The following is a 20526-nucleotide window of genomic DNA, read 5'->3' as shown; positions in this document are numbered from 1 at the left end:
AAACCGTGTAGAAAGAAAGAACCCAATTGAGAAATGTTGATAAAAGCAGTTACTTTCGGATGAGATTGACAATCCGGTAAAACGTTAGGGGCTAAAACAAGGCTCCCCTTTTCTCTCCACTTCCTCCCCCAGCGTAGAAACATAATATTGGAGGAACAAGGAGAAAAGCTTCGTGACATGAGGGGTTTTCGTCAAAAAATAAATTTCAAAAACCTCAAATTGCTGGCTCATTTATCTGTTCCAGTTCCATCCCACCAAAACACACCTTCAAACAAAACTGAAGAGGAAAAGAGATACAGCTCCAACCGAGTCTTTGAAAATTAGACTTTATAGCGGATCATCATTTGACGAGATCAATCATCTACTGTATATTTATAACTAAGACCATCATCTTCATTTTTTTTGATTCAGCATATTACCTCTACCTGGTTTATCTGTTGAAAAACACTGCTTTAATAATTAATAAATAGCGACATGTCTAGCTGAAACAGCAGATTTTTGTTTGACGGAAGTCCAAGTTATGGAGGAAGGCGCCGCATCATAGATGCTCCATGAATGTGCTTGACTTGCAACATAGGAGGCCTTCTCTGCGAGCAAGCAAACAAAAGCAGAGATCACTTGTTCTTTGATTAGCCATTTTTTCAAAGAAATACGAACTTTGGGATCAAGAATTTGCCTGGAATAAACAGAGCTTACAGAAGAAAACTTAGATTTTGGAAACTGGAATCCTGATGAATCTCTTGGGGTGCATGCATCAAATTTTCATGGATGGAAGAAATGCTAGATTGTATATTAATCATTGATCTTCTCCGAACTGCATAGTCAATCTACTGTGTTTCTGTTCGAAAATAGAAATAGATTTTATGGTTTCCCTATTTGTAAAGTTGATGTCAGACAACCTCTTCTGTTTGCTGTTTGAGATTTGCTTAATGATTGAGGTTGACATAATTTTCTGTTCCCCTTGATAAAAAGAGACGGTATCAGACTGCCTATTATTAACTGTGGTCTGTTTGAATCTTTCATTTCAACAGGGATTAACTCCAGCTGTCCTCTTCTTTAATTCTTTCTTTTTTCCATCGATAATGAAATTAACTTGTTCATCGGAAAGAAAAGACATTACTTAATCAGCTACTGTCAAGCGAACACGAGGGCGGCGCCATGGCATGCAGGATTAGAGAGGACCATTTTGCACAGACGGGCTTACCTTACGCACCCAAAATACAAATATCCAAGTCGATTGACTCGTGTTAGAAGCAGCTGGCTCGTCACGAAAAAATTGCTCTCCCAACCACAGAGAATGAGATGATATCTCCAGGTTTGAACCTTTAAACTCCAAGATCCATGAGCCCAAGTTCATTAATGGACCGTGCCACACATAGCCACGATTGCATGCAGTCCCAAATCCTAGTTATACATGCAAATCACACGGAATGGGCTCCACAATTCACTTGCGGACGTGACTCACAGCATAGCTAGGATCTACAACTGTATCGAACCGTGGCTGTCCTTGGGAAATCCTTCGGGTATAGCCTCCTGCAATTCGATATTGGCACCATTAACATTAATCACATACTCCATAAACTATCGTTAACCAAAATCTAAGACAAGAATTTCTCGGTGTGAAGACCCCCAAAGTTAAAACAACATTCACTTAGATAAGCACTGTGATCCCCAGATGGAACCTTAACACCTTTTTTTAAGCAATAAAAGAAAAAACTATCGTGCTTTGGAACAACATCAGTGAGCAATAATGAGGTCGATCCCTCAAAAGCTTTGCTGTCTGTTAGTGCCTAGACTTCTTTGTGCTGCAAGAAGGGCATTTGTACTGCTTGATACTTTCTGCTTTTGCTGGTGTTATCTTCACACATTTTCCATGGTACCATCGTTCACAGATGTCACAGCCAATCCAAAACTCATCGGCATTGTAGTTCCCTGCACAGCTCCCACAAATGGTGTCTCCATGCTCGTCTTCATCCTCCACATAACTTAACTTGGAATTACTTCTCGCCTGTCCGTCTATTGATCTCTGCAATATAATAGGTAGGTTAAAGATCCAAAACTAGTCAAACACAACAAATGCATTTATGAGTTTAAATTTGATAATTAGAGACAAAACATTTTCACCTTTGTGTTATTCCTGGATTTGCTGCCACTTTCCGCACTAGGTTTGTCTTCTACTGGTTTCCTCCCAGTTACAATTTCAAAGAGGGTGGGCAGATCATTTATCATGCTAAACAATCGCTTCCTGAGAGGGGAAAAACACATAACCACTAAATTATGCTACTGTGAAATGTCAACATTGAAATCAAAGGTTCAAGACATAAGCACACAACAGGGAAGAGGAAATCATATCAGAAACATAAAGTATTTAGTGTTGGACAACTTGTGCAAAACAAATTGAGACAGGTGCATGAAGAGAACAGGAACGCAAGATTATCAATTGATAATAGTTAACACAAGTCCATGTAGAAAACATCTAACAGCTCTATCACAAGGTCCTCATTATACAGTATCCGGCTAATAAGATTATTCAAAACTACTAGCCATATGCTATTCTAGTAGTGGATTGAAATTCCAGCAAGCAGAACCCAAGATCTGGGTTATCATCAACGTCTGGGGGATCATAAAACAATTGCATTGCGGATACATGTGCACTCCCGAGGAGATCCAAATTGTCCAGTTTTAAGTTCACTTCATTGCAAATATTTCTATGATGGTATTTACATCCTATGCAGGTCAAGAACCCAAGATATCGCCATTCCAACATAGGTAAACTTGAACATGGAAAAGATAAGACAGGTGCAACCTGATTTAATTCTGTTGTTCACTTTGTGCCATGTATGCCTATGATCATATTCATATCTTAATCCCAGGCAGGTCCCAAAGACCAGAGTAGCATTCTAATTCATTTGGGCCAAAGTACAGTCAGGCACAATCCACCAAACTTCTGACCATTCCCAAGCACAAATATTAAAAAGAAGATACACTTAATTAACAAACTAACAAGCAATGCTGTTGAAGACATTAGAAGCCCAGCTCATTCTCTCTGGTGTTTCATTAAAAAAAGACCAAGGATAAAAAGAAGGAAATATTACACCTAAGTGCTTACAAGCACTGCTAGAGTGCTTCTCCATAATGGCAAAACTGCTAACTTTGATACCAAAATATGAAAACAAGAAGCTGCAAGCTCAAAAGGTCAAAATTCCCTCTCAAGCAATTAAGATTAATTCCATACCGAATGATGTGGAACATGTTGCAGATGAGTTTAAAGACCAGATAAATAAGGCAAAGCCTACAAAGAACACATCAAACACAATATCTGACAAAAACAACCACAACTTTAGATATGATCATTGGACCAAGCTCAAATTTGATCGAGAGATTCAAGAGCACGGTTCTGTAGGGTTCAGCTAGCCGAGGTCGGGATGGCCCTCAAATTAGGAGATGAAGTTATTGTTTTTGTTGTTTTAATTATTTTCCTAGTTAATTTCAGATTCTTATTGTTTTTCCAACTTAGCTTTAGATTCTTTTGGTTAGACCAGTTTTAAACTCTATATAAAAAATTGGTGTGATATTTTTTTTTATTAGATGATTGAATTAAAAACTTTTCAGAATATATTGGAGTTTTTCTCCATTAATTTCTCTATAGTATAGGGCTAAAACCTTAGAGGTTTACTTGTCGACAAACGTGGTTTCTATCTATGTTTTACATTGCGTCACGAAGTACGCAAGTGTGACTGATGATGGATGATACTTCACCAGTCTTCCATGGAGTGTAAGACATCGTCACTTTTACAACTTGTGCACAAAGCAAAACATATTTCTTAGAAGATACTTTTCTCAAAACTACAAGTTAGTGGCATGGTGTGCCACATCACCATTCTTAATTGACCAATGCAACTAAAACAACAAACAGAGTGGTGAGAGAAAGCAATATCTACCGGAGATCAAGTATCATAATGTAGGGGATGAATATACTGGGAAAGTTGATACAGGACCTACATCCTTCCTCAAATTCACTTCACATCAATATTCCACAAGGCAACTATTCTACCACAACACATATAACTACAGGAGGTTTCACAACGCAACAAACCTTCAGTGAAGACAGGAAAACAAATTAAGTAGTTGAACAACAGGACTGTCTTTAGTCAAAGGAGTTAATTCTCAAGATTCAAATAATTCAAATATCATTTTGCTTCATTTAGTTAGTTTTTTTTACGTCGCTGTAGGGGTCAGTTTTATTTCAACAAGCAAAGTGTATTGTTACCCTAACCAACCAAATGTCTTTTTTCCTCTACATCAACATAGAAAAACCCTCAACCATATGCCTATTCAAAAAGCAAAAATGCAGAAAACTTGATAAGATACGGTCTTGGGGTACGTGAACAAGCTCACACACAAAATAAAAACAGCATAGACCAATTCAATAGCAATCTTGTTTGTAGAAGATTAATGAGGGAAAACATGTGAAATGAGAAATATTTGTTTCTTTACATTTACAAACACGTTTACTTTATCCTATCAAGTCCCCTTTTCATCTATTACATTCCTCTTAACAACATAAACACGGGAAGCGTGCCTTTTAGATAAGGTGATTTTAGTTAACCACATGAATATTACTTTTTCCTGCTATGTCTACAACTGCAATTTCTATTTTAAATATGATAACAATGTTCATGAACTTAAGAAGCGATCATTCAAACTACTCTATGTGCTCAAAATGCATTAACAGGTTCAAAATGTTGTCTTTTCACCTAACTGTAAAAAGTTGAATTCTGATAAAAAGCAACATAACACAGCAATACTACTGAGCTAGCTGAGATGTCTGTGAATTCCAGAATGATTGCGCATTTTATTTATTTAGAAATATAACTTTCAGCAAATCAAAATTTCTTGCCATCCTCTCAAAAGCACTAATCATGTAGCGTAACCGAACATTTCCCTTGACTGAGTTTTCTTAAAACTCTCTCACAAGCACCATTTAAGTGTTCATGGAGTGTAATACAATATTTCTTCACACTATTTCATGTCTTAAAAATTATTAGCTTCCCATAATTTTGTTTCTTTGATACCCTTGCCCAAAAAATTCTTGGCCACTATGAATAGCTGACCTTTTCACATAAATTATACAAAACAGAATTCATGAATCAGAATACCAAGTTAAGTTAACAAATAAAGCAATTGGTATCACATGAAAATCAGTGCAAGTACAAATGGAACCTCTGAATTGCGGAGCATTAAGAACCTAAGATTCCACCACCTATTTGTGAACAAATGTAAGCAGGAATCAACAAACAAAATTAGAATGAACAACGTACCTGTCGTTGCGATTAAGCCGTGCACCAAAGTAGAATGCCATAGAAAGCAACCAACAGTCACTATGGACAGCCACAAGAGAAAGCCAATCTTTACGACTCATCCCATCCCTGGCAAAATTAATGCCCAAAGCAGGCTCAGGGAGCTCCGGGGGAACTTCCTCAGCTGGCAGAGTCACCTCCCAGGACTCAGTTGGATGTCCATACAAGCACAAATTTTCTTTTTCTAAAATCCATTGTACAAGGTCAATTTCCGTTGGTTAAAACAAACATTAATGAAAAATCCAAGAAAAAATCACAAATAACGAAAAGATTAATAACAACAACAGTAGAATCCTAAAAGATTATTGAATTTTTTTTGTTTTGTTTGTTAGGTCAGCGTTGAGCTTAAAAGAGAAAGCGAGAAACAAACCTGGATCGCATTGAATGTAAACTTCATCGGCTTCTGACAAAGACAACAACAGCAACAACATCAGCACAAGTAAAAAGAAACCCACAATATACACATGCATGCGAAGAAGATTAATTTAACGAATTAAGAAATTTAGGGATTTGAAATCGGGATACCGATAGTGAGAGCACGAACGAGGGCAGAGCGACGAGCGCTGTAATCTTTGAAGATCTCTTCTACAGTGCGAGGGCTTGTGAGTATGGAAGCCATACATAAGTTAATTAATGAGTTAATTTGGTTATTGTTGATGGATAGGGTAATTTGGTAGGTTAGTGTCTGTACAGGAGAGTACTGATGGTAAAGGTTGTTGTTGCAGTCGTCTTTTGCATCGAGACCGAGGCTGAGGCTGAAGACTGGGAAGAATGAGAAAGAGGAGGTTTTTATGTCTTTTGGGTTTGTGTGAGTTTTGGCAGGCCAGGATTTCTTTTTTCACTTCGGGCTGGTTTTGGTGAAAATGGACTATCTAGACGTTTTGTTCTATTGGGCCGTGTTATTAGAACTTGGACTCCGGTTTAATTTGTGGGCCGTATTATTAGGACTTGGACTCCAGACTTTCAAACCCATGGGTTTAATTTGCTGTTCCTTTTTTATTGGATCGGTTTACAGGTATTCTTGTGAGTATTTGAAAATTATAATTCCTTTTCTCAGAGTGGCTCTGAGCTGCAGGCAAGTAAGCAGTGGTTGATGCTAGCATGGGATTTAGGATGTCCATAAAATAAGATTTTATCGGTATATTTTTAAGAAAAATGATTAATTAAAAGAATATATAGATATAATTTTTTGAATTTTTTGGTATATTGAATTGGTACATGTTAGCATATCATTGGGTCTGGCGCATTAAGTCCAATCAAAGCCAACCCCAACCATGATTGGCTTAGTGGTGTGCAAAGCCTTGAGAGCTATGGATTCGATGCTAACCAGACCCCATTGTGATTGAATTAGATAGTGTGTCAAGCCTCGAACGTGATGGGTCTAATATTGAGAAATAATTGGGTGTAATATCATTAATTATATATATTTTTATATAGAATCATAGAGTAGTTATTTCTAAAAAAAAATAAATTTAATTAATTAAGTTTATACTTCACCAAGCCCATTAGGTGAATTAAAGTTCTTTATGGCCAGTCATATCATCATTTTTTAGATGGATAAAATAAATGAAATACAACTCAAAATATTACAAATATAAAATTATACTTCAATCTCTCATCTATATAAAAAGATAAGACTCATAACTATAACTACATCATGAAATTTTCAAAACAAAGATTTACAATTTTTATTCTTAATTGTATATATATATTGAGAACATATCTCTCTAGAATATTATTGTATTTTTTTTTCTCTAAAAAAATATTTATTTAAGTATCGGAGAGTCTTTGTTTTCATAAAAAAAAATCTTTTGTAGATATTAACCACAATCCATCTTGATCTATTAAGCATTAAATATAAATTATCAACTATTTTTGATAGAAAGAATGGATAAGATTACTATAATCAATTGATGAACTTATTATTATCCAACTCGAAAATTTTATTTTTAGATTATTATAATTAATTGATTAACTGATTATCCAACCCGAAAAACTTATTTTTAGATTTCTTGAATTTCTAAAACATCAACAGATATAAAACAGAAAACAGTGATGGCAGGGACAGATTTACGGGATTCCTTGAAGGCCATTCAGGAGCTGAGTTTTATCCTCATTTCCCTATCATGAGTAGCTTTCTCGACTGAGATTGTCATAGCTCTATGATGCACTTTGCGAGAAGGAGCAGATTTCATGGCAAAGATGGAGTTAATTCCACTTTTTTTTTTTTTTAGTTTAACGTGGGTGTCCGGACCAGCTTGCACGCATCTCGACTAATCCCACGGGCCCTGAAATTAACGACCATGTAAGCCTCCAGTGACCATTATATGAGCAACCTAGGGCTCGAACCTGAGACCACAAAGGGAGCAAACCTCTTGGTCTCAAACTCTTACCACTGGGCCATCACCTAGATGGTTATAATAGAGTTTTGTTCTGCCCCATAACACTATTGTATTTTACGATGATATCCAAACATAATGTGTTCCTATATCATATTTGACTGATGGTGTCTAAGATAACACAGAATGTAGAAAATCTTTTTTTAAAACAATACATTTTTTTTTTCATTTAATAATTTTGCATGTTAATTATTTAATAATTTCTTAATAATAATATTCTTTTCAATTCACATTATGCTAAAAATAAATTCTCAATTCTATAATTACTTCAGTTTTTATTTAAATTTTGAAAAAGATTCTTCATTTCATAATTTATTTATTTATTTATTATTTTTTAATGTAACTTTATAAAAATAAATATTTTATCTAATAAATTGTAATTTCCTTTGGTTAATTCATTTTTTTATTGATATATATTAGGAAAAATTCGTAATCTACTTTAGTCAGTTAATTTTATTAAATTTTCTTGACCGGCGGATAAATAAAGTTTTATAATAAAAAAAAATATAAGGCAAATTTTAAAAACATATATACACGTAAAAGAAATTGGAATAGATAGAGGAAAAAAGAAGCATATCCGGCTTGGAACCACTCCTAGGTGTGCCAGGATTGGGACGCACCTTGGGCAAGAAAGATTAGAGTATATATGCTAGATTTGTGACCAGACTTCACCTGACCAAATTATTCTCTTTCTATTTTCCATCCTCTTTCCCTCACTTCTAAATATTTATCTTATTTTTATGGTTTTTTTCCTTTTACATTCGAGTTTTTTCAAATTAAATGGTGGAAATTAAGTGTTTTAAAATTAATGGTTTAAATCTTAAGTTGGAGACATAAATAGATATTTTAAGCTCAAGGATAGTTTTTTTTTTTTAAAAAAAATATTATTTATATCTCCAGAACACGTCCCTCTTATACTTTTTTTTGGAGATGCATAAATTGCTCAATTTCTGACTTGAAGACAGATGAAATTTAGTTTTTGTTCTCGTCCCTCCCTCCGTCTCTCTGCTATTAAACAGATTTTTATCCCAATATTCTGTCCTTTTTGTCTTGAAACAGCAAGCCAACACGTTTACACAATTGAAATTGCATTCAAGAATCTTGAACAAAAAGTTCCTATGTAGGTTAGTATCTGCTAAGATACCACAAACCTAGTCGGAAATCAAAAAAATTGTACATCAGCTGTAGGAATCGAAGCAATGAAGACATATAACTATGTATTTAACAAGCAGGTGACACATCACCAAAGCACTACATGCAGATTATAATTAATACACAATTACACGTACCTATCCTGCAAAACCCGCTAGAATAGATGGGATTAAGAGGATAAACAAGAGCTACTTGATCCTAAATGCTAAATTACACATTAAAAAACACAGGAATTGCCCTTTTTGAAGGCATCAGTTGATTATAATTTTTGTTGGAAGGTGATCTCCTGACATGCGCTCTTCTACAAACAGGCCCTTGCAGACAACAAGTTTCACAATGGAATTTGCTTTCAGTTTGTACCTTCTCAGAACTTCAACAAATCCCCAACCAAGAACTTGCTCCACCCAATCCTCAACCACTCTCTTCCGATCAGATAAATAGGCAGCTGCGAGTAACTGCTCCGTGACTTTTGGATCAATATCTAGCAAGCATTCCGAACCTACAATCTTGTGGAAGCACCCATTAACTTCATTCAATATTCTTTCAGCAAGAGCATCAAAATCAAAAGGCTTGAAAAACACACTCGCGTCAATGTTCTCAAGAAAATCATGCAACCAAGCCTTGGAGTTGTCAGGTGCATGATCATTATCAGGGCTTCCATCGTCAGTGTCTAGCACATTATTCTCTTCTGCAGGAAGGTTCAGATCTAGATTCCTAGCTGACGTCTTATGAGCTCGTTTCACCATCTCTTTGATTTCTTGTCTGTCTAGATTTTGATTTGCCCCAACCAGCTTTCTTTTATTCAAAAAGATAGAACCAGAGACGCCTTTTCTCAGTGTGAATGGCGCAACCATTTTGCCTACTTCGTCACCAAGAGCTTGTTCAATTAATATCTTCACTGGCCAGTCACTGACTCTTGATATTCTCTCCTCGGAATAGGTGGAGAACTCATTACTAGAAGAGAAAACTTTATCCTCCGTCAATGTTGAAGTTGTCACGAATATTGCATTGCTGATACCAATTTCTCTTCCATGAGAATCTGCAAATTTACCAGTCTGAATAGCATGTGACAAGCTCTTTTGAGCCTGTACATCAGCCTTGTCTATATTTTCAAGAAACACAATAGACAAGGGTTTCTTGCACAGCTCCCCGGCAACAAAATCAACCACAGTCTTCCCCCTTAACTTTACAGTGTAGCCATTCACCTCTGGGTGGTCAAAGACCATGCGGGTATGGAGCATCCCATCTTGAGCACTTAAATCTGCAGAAATAAAGTTCTCCCTACTTCCATATATGATTTCTGCAAGGGCAGAAGCGATTTTCTTTTTCCCGCGCCTATCAGGTCCACAGAAACTGAACCATATATCTCCTCTGAGACTTGCCCCCTGTCGTTTCTCATTTCTTGCCTTGCAGCGAGCTATTGTTTGGCTAATAACACGTATAGCTTCATCTTGCCAGCCAACTCTTTCAACGACAGCTCTAAAGAGCATCTTGGCATTGCTGAGATCAAACTGCCCGCCGTAGTCAGGAGAAGAAGATGATGATGATGATGGAGCCCAGTGGTCAGACATACTCCCATGCACAGCATCAACATTTGCTGAAAAGGAACCTGATCGGTCCTGTGGAAGCTCCATGTGGTTTTGATTTACAGTTTTCTTCAGTTCATTACTGGTAGGGACGGAACTTATTCTCAAGCCCAAATCTGTGGTCACAGATGTCATGGATGTTGGTGATGCTTGACTACCATCAACCATGCTCGAATTGGAGAAATTATGTGGAGAACTGAGGCCACCAGACTCAAGATCTTCTTCTTTTGAAGGTTTTTCCCGTTGCTTGGATAGAATACAATCACTCTTAGCCTCAGAAACAACAGGAAGAGGAAAACCTAATTGCTTTCTCGGTGTCTTTTGTATGTCAGAGGGAATGCATGAATTTACATTCACACATCTGCTTCCATTTGGCAGTGCACTTGTATTTTTGCTTCTAGGATTTTCAACATTTTCCTTTTTGTCTCCAACCAGCTGAAAGCCCGCAACAGTTGGAAACTGAGGGAGATGAGTGTTTAACCCAGGTGGCTGGGTGTGATGAAGACGCTGGCATATATCGTCCCATTTCCTTTGCAGACCTGCAACTTTGGCACTCAATACCGTTCCATCATCTCTGGTCTGCACTGAAAAGATACAAACTGGTGTTTACATGGACATGGAAAAAATTCATCATAATTTAATGCAGTGTGTTAAATCAAATGTGCTATGACAATGTCCCCTCCATTTGTCCTGCAAGAAAAAGAGCCAGTTCTTGTCCAAAACACAAACTACCGTATGAAGTGTACCATAAACTTGCACCGAAAGCATAGAATTAGTTAAGTTTATGGTTCCTAACAAGGAAGTTGGGCGTACAATTATAAGGCCCCCTGAGATCAGATCATACCTGTTGAAACTATAGACATTTTGTCGATGCATAAATTCTATTTCCAATAAGGCCAGACGAGAGTAAGGTTAACTAAATACGATGTGCCTTGTAGCTATTCAGAGGTGTACAGCCACAATATATTACATTTAAACACACATTATAGTCAACTGCAGCTCAAGCAAGGAAGCGTATCATATTTGGAAGATAAAAACGATACACACCTTCGCATCCAGCCCCTTGTTAGTGCCGATTTCAGCCATCTGCAGCCAAGAAGGTAAGCTAGATTGGTAATGGTCTGCTACTGAACCGACAAATCCTCCCTTCGAAACAGAAAGTATTTCTTGTTTGCATTTCTCATTGCATAGATGACAAAGGGCCATACACTGGTAAGGGGTATTTAAAGGGCCATTCAAGTCAGAAGGTGTGGAGAAGAACCCGCCAAATGGAACAAATGACTCCATCAAGCTGCAATTACAGCAGGAAAAACATGAAAATGTGAGAATAGTAGGCAAGAAATGATTGAAGGTTAGAATGAAACGTACACACATGCATACAGCCTACATAAGGAAGGTCCACATGGTCTCACACAAAGGACTTGAAAATGATGGGTTTTTTTCAGTTTTTTAAAAATACAAGACCTTCAGGATAAACTATTATTAGAGATTTCACCCAAACGAGAGACTGAATTAAATAACTCGCTATGTACAGACTTCAAATTATATAAATCTAATATAAAGACTTTATATTTTGAGTTAACAATATAACTTTTTTGTGATTGTTTTAAATTGGAATAAAATAAAATTAACATTCTACGGTTAAATTATCTTAAAAACAAAATATTAAGATTTTTTTTTATTTTTTATGAAAAATAGTTGTAATCATGATGTATTGTTTATTTTTCTGGTGGAAAAATTCTTCTTCTTTTAAATAAATAAACACGTTTTTTTAAAAAAATTTCATTAGAAAGGAAAAACTGAAAAAGAAAAAGAAAAGGGTGTCTATAAAAACTAATTCTATACCAAAAAACCATTAAAAAAAAAAAAAAAAAACCTTGCAAGCATGCATGCATGTCTATAAAAACTATTAAAAAAAACACCAGAGTACCAAAATGCAAGAAACACCACTTTACCTTGACCTGGGGTAAGATTCGGCCATGGAAGAAGTCGGGAGAGAAGTGATAGGCAAGAGCTGCAAATCCCAATCCTTTTCAGTGGAAGGAAATCTTCCAACAAACTTGGAATAGTTCTCATAACTCGCCGCACCGATAAGCCACACCCTCCCTCCATATAGATGCAACAGCTTGGTCAGTTTCTCAATAACATAACTAGCTGCATCACCCAAACCATTATTATCACTGTCATCACCAACAAATGCCTTCAAGTCACCAAAATTCACGAGCAACCCAGGTCCCAAAGCCCTCTCCGCAAATTGACCCAACTCCTCGAACCTCAAATCCACTCTCTTTTTATCAAAATCCTCACTTGTAATAAACTTGTTAACATAGCTTTCAATGCAAATAACACTTAACCCTCGTAACTCCACAGGCAAGATATTCTCTTTTCTTATCTCTACTATCTCACTAAAAATTGCAAGTGTATCGTAAGCACTTGAACCTACAAGCAGAGGATTCCTCCCTCTGCTGCTCGCTAAAACCTCACCAATCCTCCGACAATTAACATCCCTATTAGTAGTACTATGACTGTTGTTGTTATTATTAAGGAACGACCCGCCCGAAAATGGAAAACTAAAAGCACCGCTCCGACCCGGACACGAGTATAACGAATCCGGATCCTCACTTGATAATAGATTGCATAAAAACAAGGGCGGGCCTTTGAAACGTGAGGATGGGAATTTAAAAACCTGAGGCAACGGTCTAACAATAGCCAACTTGATTTCCGAGCTCCGAAATCCCGCCTCACCGAAAACCCGGCTCACAACCGGATCATCCAAAATCGATAGAATCAGGTTCTGAAGCTCCACTTTAATACACGAAATCGAAGAAGACGATTGCTGCTGCTGTTGAATTTGATGATACAAATTGAAATTCTCCGGCTGTCTCCTCTGGTTCGCTTGCGAACGCTTAATAGCAGCCATGAGCGAGTTCGAAACAGGAGGTGAGTCATCACCGAGTTGACTCGTCGGCAATCGGTCGAGTGACACCCCGAGGCAGAGCTCGAGCGCTTTGAATTGGAGTCGCGGTGAGTATGCAGAGTTCCTCGCACGCGCACACGCTTCACGTAGAGGTGACGAAGGGAGTGATAACAGAGCCGAGACGGCATGAAGCGACGTGGTCTGGCCATGTCCTCTTCGGCGTGCGACGTTCACTGCCTCGTCGAGAGCGTGAGCTGCTTCTTCAGTCAAGCATTGCCTTGCTGTAGTTACCGGCGTCGGCATGGCCGGTAAAATCTGTAAGAGATAGTTACAAGGTAAACAAAATTTGTTACGTCTATTTTTTTATATATATTTTTTGTGTTGTTTTGTATATTTTCTATAGATTAGAAGAGAAGAGAAAGATAAAGAAAGTAGGCTTATAAAGAAAGAAATGAGAAAGAATAAGTTCGGTGTTTTGGTAAAGGGTGTTAAAAACTTAAATATGATGGTATGATGATGATGACGACGATGATGATGTTGGTGGTGGAGGAGGTACCGAAGTGGTGGAGGTGGAGGGGAGAAGTGGAGCCCAGTAAGAGAAAGAGAGGGGAGGGGAGCATAGATTCTATATAAATATCTTTCTGTTTCTGTGTTTATCGGAGGAGGGAGAGGGTTTGTGTGTTTGTTTGATAACATCAAGCTAGCTAGCTACCTAGCTACGCGGAGATAGAAAGAGATGCTGTGTCCACTTAAGTTTGAGTGGACCAACAGTGACAGTCAACGTCACTGTCTGCTTACGTGTAATTGTTTGGTGCCATGGTGGGGTTTTTTTTTCCCGTAAAGAGTGAGAAGGGAGTCATTGAGTTTTCAAAAAAGTGCTGATAGTAAGTTGACTCGGTGATGAGTTAGATCACCAGCTTGACTCGAGTCGAATGTTTGGGTTATAAATATACGATTAGACTAGGTGATAAAACCCGCCAGCTGCTGAGGTAGAGTTCTTTAACAGATATAAAAGCTTGATGCGTGTTAAAAATGTTTTTAAAAAAATTTAATTTTTTTTATTTTAAATTAATATATTTTTAGTATTTTTAAATCATTTTAATATCTTGATATTATAAATATTTTTTAAAAAATTAAATAATATTTTTTAAAATAAAAAATATTTTAAATAATAACTACTATAAATTAAAATATACACTGATTCGAAGGAGAATAGTACTTGTGGATTATACGTACTGTGTTTTATTATTTACGGTTTACAGTTAGCGTCTTTTAATTATGTAGACTTTTTTTTTTTAATGGATATATAGATTTGTGCACCTGTCCTCAGAAAGGGAGGGTCAACTTTCTATTTCCATCAACAACTACCTTAACTTTTCATAAAGTGAAGATTATTGTGTCCCAAAGTTATTAAACAAAGATAAGTTGACCTAATAATTAAATATGAGAGAGAGTAATAAACTTTTGCAAATGATGCAAATGGGTTCGCTTGATCAGTTCCGAAATCATGAAGAAAATCAATTTTCACACCTCGAGATCGAGCAGACTAATCATTGGTTTATTTGTGAAAAAAATAATCTTGTTTTTCTTAAATACATTAAATAATTTCTACTTTAAAATTATTAAAAAAAAACTCAATTTAATTAAACTCTATTAAAAAAATAATATAAAATTATTTTTAAAAATATCATCTAATAATTTAAATTTTTATATTAATATGATTCTTTAATGTGTTATTAGATTTTGTTAAATAAATAATCACTGGTTTTAATCTTTTCATTCTATTTTATTTGATAAAAATTAAACACAAAATAATATAAACTTATATAAATTTAAAGTTCAAAATATTTAATTGAGAAAGTATATTAAAAAATTATATGAATTATATCTTTAAAAAAAAACATGTTAAAAAATTATATAAATTATATTTGAATATTTTAGCTAATTAATTATTATTTTTAAATATATTAAAAAATATAAATTAATTATATCTTCGAATCTAATTTCGGCTTAAATTTCGAGGATGAGAAGGTTACGTGACAAATTCGATTTTCAACTACAGTTTGGAGCAGTCTCAATATGCATCTACGTGTCAATGTATGAAAAGGGGGGGGAGGGGGTGGGGTCGCTTCAAAATTGAAAAGGTTGAAAGTGACGGAGAGAATTAGCCTCGCACCCACCACCGCACACTTACCTTTCATCATCTAAGTGGAGTATCAAAGCAAACGATCTCTGGATCAAAACCATGGAACACGCTCGAGCGTGTCTGTCTGTGTGGGGGGAGAGGTGAAAAAAGGTAATCGAATTGACGTAGTGTTTTGTTGGTGCCTTCTTTGTTCATTTTTGCAACCCTTTTCAGCAGCCTCTTTTTCCCTAGATACCAACACATCCGACCTTTCTCCTCGCCGGTCTCGTCCTGGCTGGCATGCGGTCATTATTCGAACCCCTCCTCCGATTCCCGGCCCCGTCTTCTACAGCCGACTCCACGAGTCAAAATCTTTCTTTTTTTAATGTGTGGCGATTACAATCTGAAGTTTCCATTTATTTTCTTGATGGGAGAATCCATTCACTGGAAGGCAAACCCCTTGATTGTTTGAACAATTAAATACACATCAAATCTTTAATGTGTGGCTAGAGGTAGAAAGGAAAATTAAGGGAGCCAAATTAAAAGATACTTGTAAGGACCGCTGCCAGCCCTGTCTCCGCCACTGGCTTAATGTGGGTAAAAATACTGAGCTTATTTTGATATTTTTGGACTTTTACATCAATATTTTTATATATTGTATCCATAATTTTCAGGTATATATCTAAAATAATGTGTACTTCTTTTCTAATATTATTTCCATTGACTTTGTTTGATAAATAAAAGTTATTTTATTTTTTGATGGTTTATATGTTTTATTCAATAAAGATTGACCTGGAGCAGTAATAGAGGCCAGTGTGATAAAAAAAAAATTGTGGTATACATAAAGATGAATATAGAGATCATGAAATATCTATAAAGCTGGATGGTGCATCTTCCACTTGTATTGACATCCCTAGTTACTAGCTACCATTATATCCTATGGATGACTTACTGTTACAAAATCATAATTACCACAGTTATGAAAAAACGAGTATTGGCAACTCTGATTCTTGTAAAGGGTTTTCTACTATTCTAACACAGTTTGTAGAAATAGTACATTCTAAATATTAGAAAAATAACATCTTTTAAACATAATTAAAAATAAAATATATCATGGTTTTTAAAAATTTATATTTCATTCAAATTAATTAAAAATTCATATTTCATTCAATTAATTAACAAGTACAAAAATTAACATTGAAAATTCAATGGTTAAAGATAAGATTTAATATCCAATAAGAAAGAAAATGGAGATAAGTTAACATGCAAAAGAGATAAATGGAGAAAGAAAAGAAAAGAAAAGAAAAGAAAGAAGAATGAGTCGTCAAAAACATATCGGTGCTTTGTTTTCTGCACATCAAATATCATTAGAAAAATCTAAATAAGATACAATTTCAATCACACCTTGAAAAACTACCAAACAAGATTGTAAATAGTTAAGATTTTGTTTAGGGTTAATTTAAGGTTATTAATTAAAATTTTGTTTAGTGATATTACAAGATGTAGTTAAAATTATCTTATCAAAGATTTTTTTAAGGATACTGATTATATTGAAAATAAAGTCTTGATATGTTTTTTATGACCATTATTTTTTTCTTTTCTCGTTTATTTATCTTATCATATCACCTTATTTTCTTTTTTTTCTTTTTTTTTTTTTTTTTTTTTTCACCATTAGATCTTAAATATCATGTATTGGCTATTAGATCTTTGTAAAATTTTGAATTGATTTTTGTTCCGATTATCTTGCAACTATTGTCCTGCTCGATATTCAAGGTAAGAAAACATTTCTACTCGTTTTCTCGTATATTGGGAAGACTATTAGATTACTGGGAACTTTCTAACTATATAAAGACAAAACAACAGAATAAGGGAAAAGGTTAAAAGCAGGCGGCAGAATTGGAGAGGAACAAAGCAAGAATACTATGAGAAAAAAAAAAAAAAAAAAAAACAAGTATTGGATATCTGATGAGAAATTCATAAGCAATTCAAACTTGACTCTGTTTTTACGAAAGTAATCAAAATTAACTTATCTCCCAAAAAAAAAAAAAAAAAAACTGCATTGCTCCAATAGTCATAACAATATTTACACATATAAATAATAGATAGCAAGAGCTTAGACTCAAAAAAAATTTACTTTTCTTATAATTTCAGGTTGAAGCCACGTGGTTGTTAATATAGATGATTATTGAAGATTTACCTGTCATTAATTTCAGGTCCGTGTGAATTACCTTGAGGTGCATGTAAGTTATTTTGTATATCCCATATGAATAATATATATATATATATATATAGACACACATGCTAGTTATTATATATGAGAGATTTTTTTTCTATTTCTTTCATTGTGTTTTTTTTCGCCTTTATCAATTTTTTTTCTGGCTTCGTCCCTATTCTGTAATATAATTATGAATTATAGGTAAATACTGATTAGATGTAAAGGCTAAGGTTTGATCCATAAAAAAATGGATCCCCTAGACTATCTTTTTCTCTATGAAAGTTCACTGGTGCCTTTATATTATTGGTAAAGAGGTTAGTTGGATAGCTGCAGATGACAGTAATATACAATTAACGACTGTATTAATCAAGCAATTTTATCCAGTCACGCCATAAATTCAGCAAATATAATATAGTTAAATAATCCATCAGCTAACTCTGACTTTACATGATTACGTATACTTACAACATAGAGCTATCACGAGTTTTATGTTATTTATTTATTTATTTTCTCCTCTCTTTATAAACATAAAAGAAAAGGCAAAAAAGTAGACACGATGGAAATCTTTTGCTAGGAAAGAGAAGTATGCCAAAAAGAAGAAGGAAGACTGCTAAATTATGTAAAGTCAACGTTAGTTGATGGATTATTTAATTATATCTTGAAAAATTATTATAAACCAGAGGGACTAGGTTATAATCAACTAAAAAATATATGGCCTGGAAGCAGAATCCGATAGGGAAAAAGGTTAAGCTAGCTAGGCAGGTATGAGCGGAAGAGTCTCTGTCCACGTAGTGCTTGCTGTGACTTGCGAGATATATAGAGGCCGGGTTTCACGGCTCATTTTCAAGCACATACATCTAATTGCTGTCTTCTCAGCAGCCAAAGAGACAGACATTCTTGTCCCACCACAAACAATAATCAAATAATTTGGAAAAATGTAAATTTGTGATGCAGAAAGGGAGAGGAGAAGAATTAGAATCTGGGCGAGGGAGATCTCTTGGATTTGGAATCTTTCGTCAGTGTATTTGCTTTACTTGGTCAGGAATAGTTTACTCCATTGCTCCTAGTGGACTTGGCTTCACTTCTACTCATGTTCTACTTGAAAATGGCTCTGGTTACATGTGTAAAAGCAACCGAGGTGTAAGTTCAGCTGTTTTCTCGATAAAACTGTATTCTATCAGGAACATTTATGGTTCGAAAGAGATCCTCTGTATAAAAAGTAATCCACTAATATCATCTATGGCCACCAAAGCAAAGCTAAAGTCTAAAGCTTTTCGAACTCCCCTTTAAGTGCCTGCTGGTTGGTGGATAAAAGCATTGATTGGAGTCATCTGGAGAGTAGCTCACGAGCTAAAGTTAATTATAATTAATGTATATATGAACTCTCTACCAGTAAACGTTTGAACTTCGAACTTCCATTTTAGATTTATTCTGAGGAGGGCCATTCATTTGCGAGGCGCAAAATTTGTTGATTTCTTGATAAAAACGCAGATGGGGAAAGTAAATTTGTTGCGGAGGCTTTTGCTAGGGTACGATGAAAGGGCACGCTAATTATGTTTTTGGTAATTATTCATAGTTAATACAGCAACAAAAAGCTAGGTGACTGCATATCATGATCAGTGGGGGACATGCATGCATGTGGATGCTTTGTTGGTGGCCCTCTCCTAGCTAGTTAGCTAGCTGATTTTATACCTGGAGTTCACTCTCTCGATACTCTGCTAGCACAGCAAATCTTTAATGGGATCTTTAGATGAGAAGATGAATTACAAGGGAATAATTTTGTAAGGGGAAATATGGAGGAACAGAACCTACTTTTTTCGGTTCATTTGTCATGGGGCCAGCAACAGGATACCAATTTCCAATGGTCGATGATGTTCATCACTTTTCAGGAAAAAAAAAAAAAAAAAAACATTTAACGCATGGATATTTTGCTAAATATAAAGATATATTCAACTTTCCTCTCACTTCTTGGTTGAAAACAGTATTAGCACCATTGCTGATGATCCGTGGATGTGCTTTATAAATATATAAAGAGTGATGGGATTTGACTTCCATTTTTTAGAAACTTTATAATGACCCATTCTTCTAATGCGCGTCAATTGTATCTTGTTACTTTTAGTGATACTTCATCATTCACACGTGTTGCAGGTTGAATAAATTCTTTTAATATATAAAAAATATTTAAGTATTATTAATATGTTTTTTAATATAGTGTATATTGAATGATATGTTTTTAAAATATTATTATAGTGATATAATGGATAAAATTTAGTTAAATAAATCGTGCTTTTAAAAATAATTTAGTTATTTTACCGCAATCTACAAATATAAAAAAACCAAAGTTGTCCCAATTCTTTATCAATAATAATGAATAGTTATTCCTATTATTTATTTTAGAAAAGTAAGCCTGTTCGTTACATCATTATAAATTTATAATCCATTCTGTAATGAGTTTATGTGTACAATAAAACAGTGATTCCTTTTAGATTTTTTTTAATATTTAATATATCTCCTACTTATTGTCCTTTCTTCTTCTTCTTCTTCTTCTTTCCAGCTAGTATTCCTACTTATTGTTCTGAGTGATGATTAGATGGGGGCCGTTTCACCGCCATCATTCTCGCACTGGTCGAGCTAAAACATGGAGATGCATCTTGGACGAACCCATTTGGTAGCATGAATAAGCTGATGGAATGTGCCTCGTTCTCACCTGTCGTGGCATATTTTTTTCCATATTAATGCATCACCCTGGCCTCTCTCTCTCTCTCTCTCTCT

The 20526-nt window shown here is 35.2% G+C and overlaps 2 protein-coding genes across 2 annotated transcripts; both read right to left on the bottom strand.

Annotated features, from left to right (window-relative positions):
* Positions 1-1555: 1555 nt before the first annotated feature.
* Positions 1556-6129, bottom strand: LOC118055849 (PHD finger protein ALFIN-LIKE 2). The gene is made up of 5 exons (XM_035067863.2): positions 5886-6129; positions 5731-5763; positions 5322-5544; positions 2125-2245; positions 1556-2026 (listed from the first exon to the last, which is right to left on the bottom strand). Exons 1-5 carry the CDS (start codon positions 5977-5979, stop codon positions 1784-1786), a joined length of 714 nt encoding a protein of 237 aa, XP_034923754.1. The 5' UTR covers positions 5980-6129; the 3' UTR covers positions 1556-1783.
* Positions 6130-8950: 2821 nt separating this feature from the next.
* Positions 8951-14104, bottom strand: LOC118055850 (protein SMAX1-LIKE 8). The gene is made up of 3 exons (XM_035067864.2): positions 12453-14104; positions 11545-11788; positions 8951-11076 (listed from the first exon to the last, which is right to left on the bottom strand). Exons 1-3 carry the CDS (start codon positions 13715-13717, stop codon positions 9163-9165), a joined length of 3423 nt encoding a protein of 1140 aa, XP_034923755.1. The 5' UTR covers positions 13718-14104; the 3' UTR covers positions 8951-9162.
* Positions 14105-20526: the final 6422 nt, after the last annotated feature.

The sequence above is a fragment of the Populus alba genome, chromosome 8, assembly GCF_005239225.2.
Source record: "Populus alba chromosome 8, ASM523922v2, whole genome shotgun sequence".
In the NCBI taxonomy this organism is placed as follows: domain Eukaryota; kingdom Viridiplantae; phylum Streptophyta; class Magnoliopsida; order Malpighiales; family Salicaceae; genus Populus; species Populus alba.
Note: the sequence above shows the minus strand (reverse complement) of the source record. Positions and strands in the feature narration are given on the sequence as shown.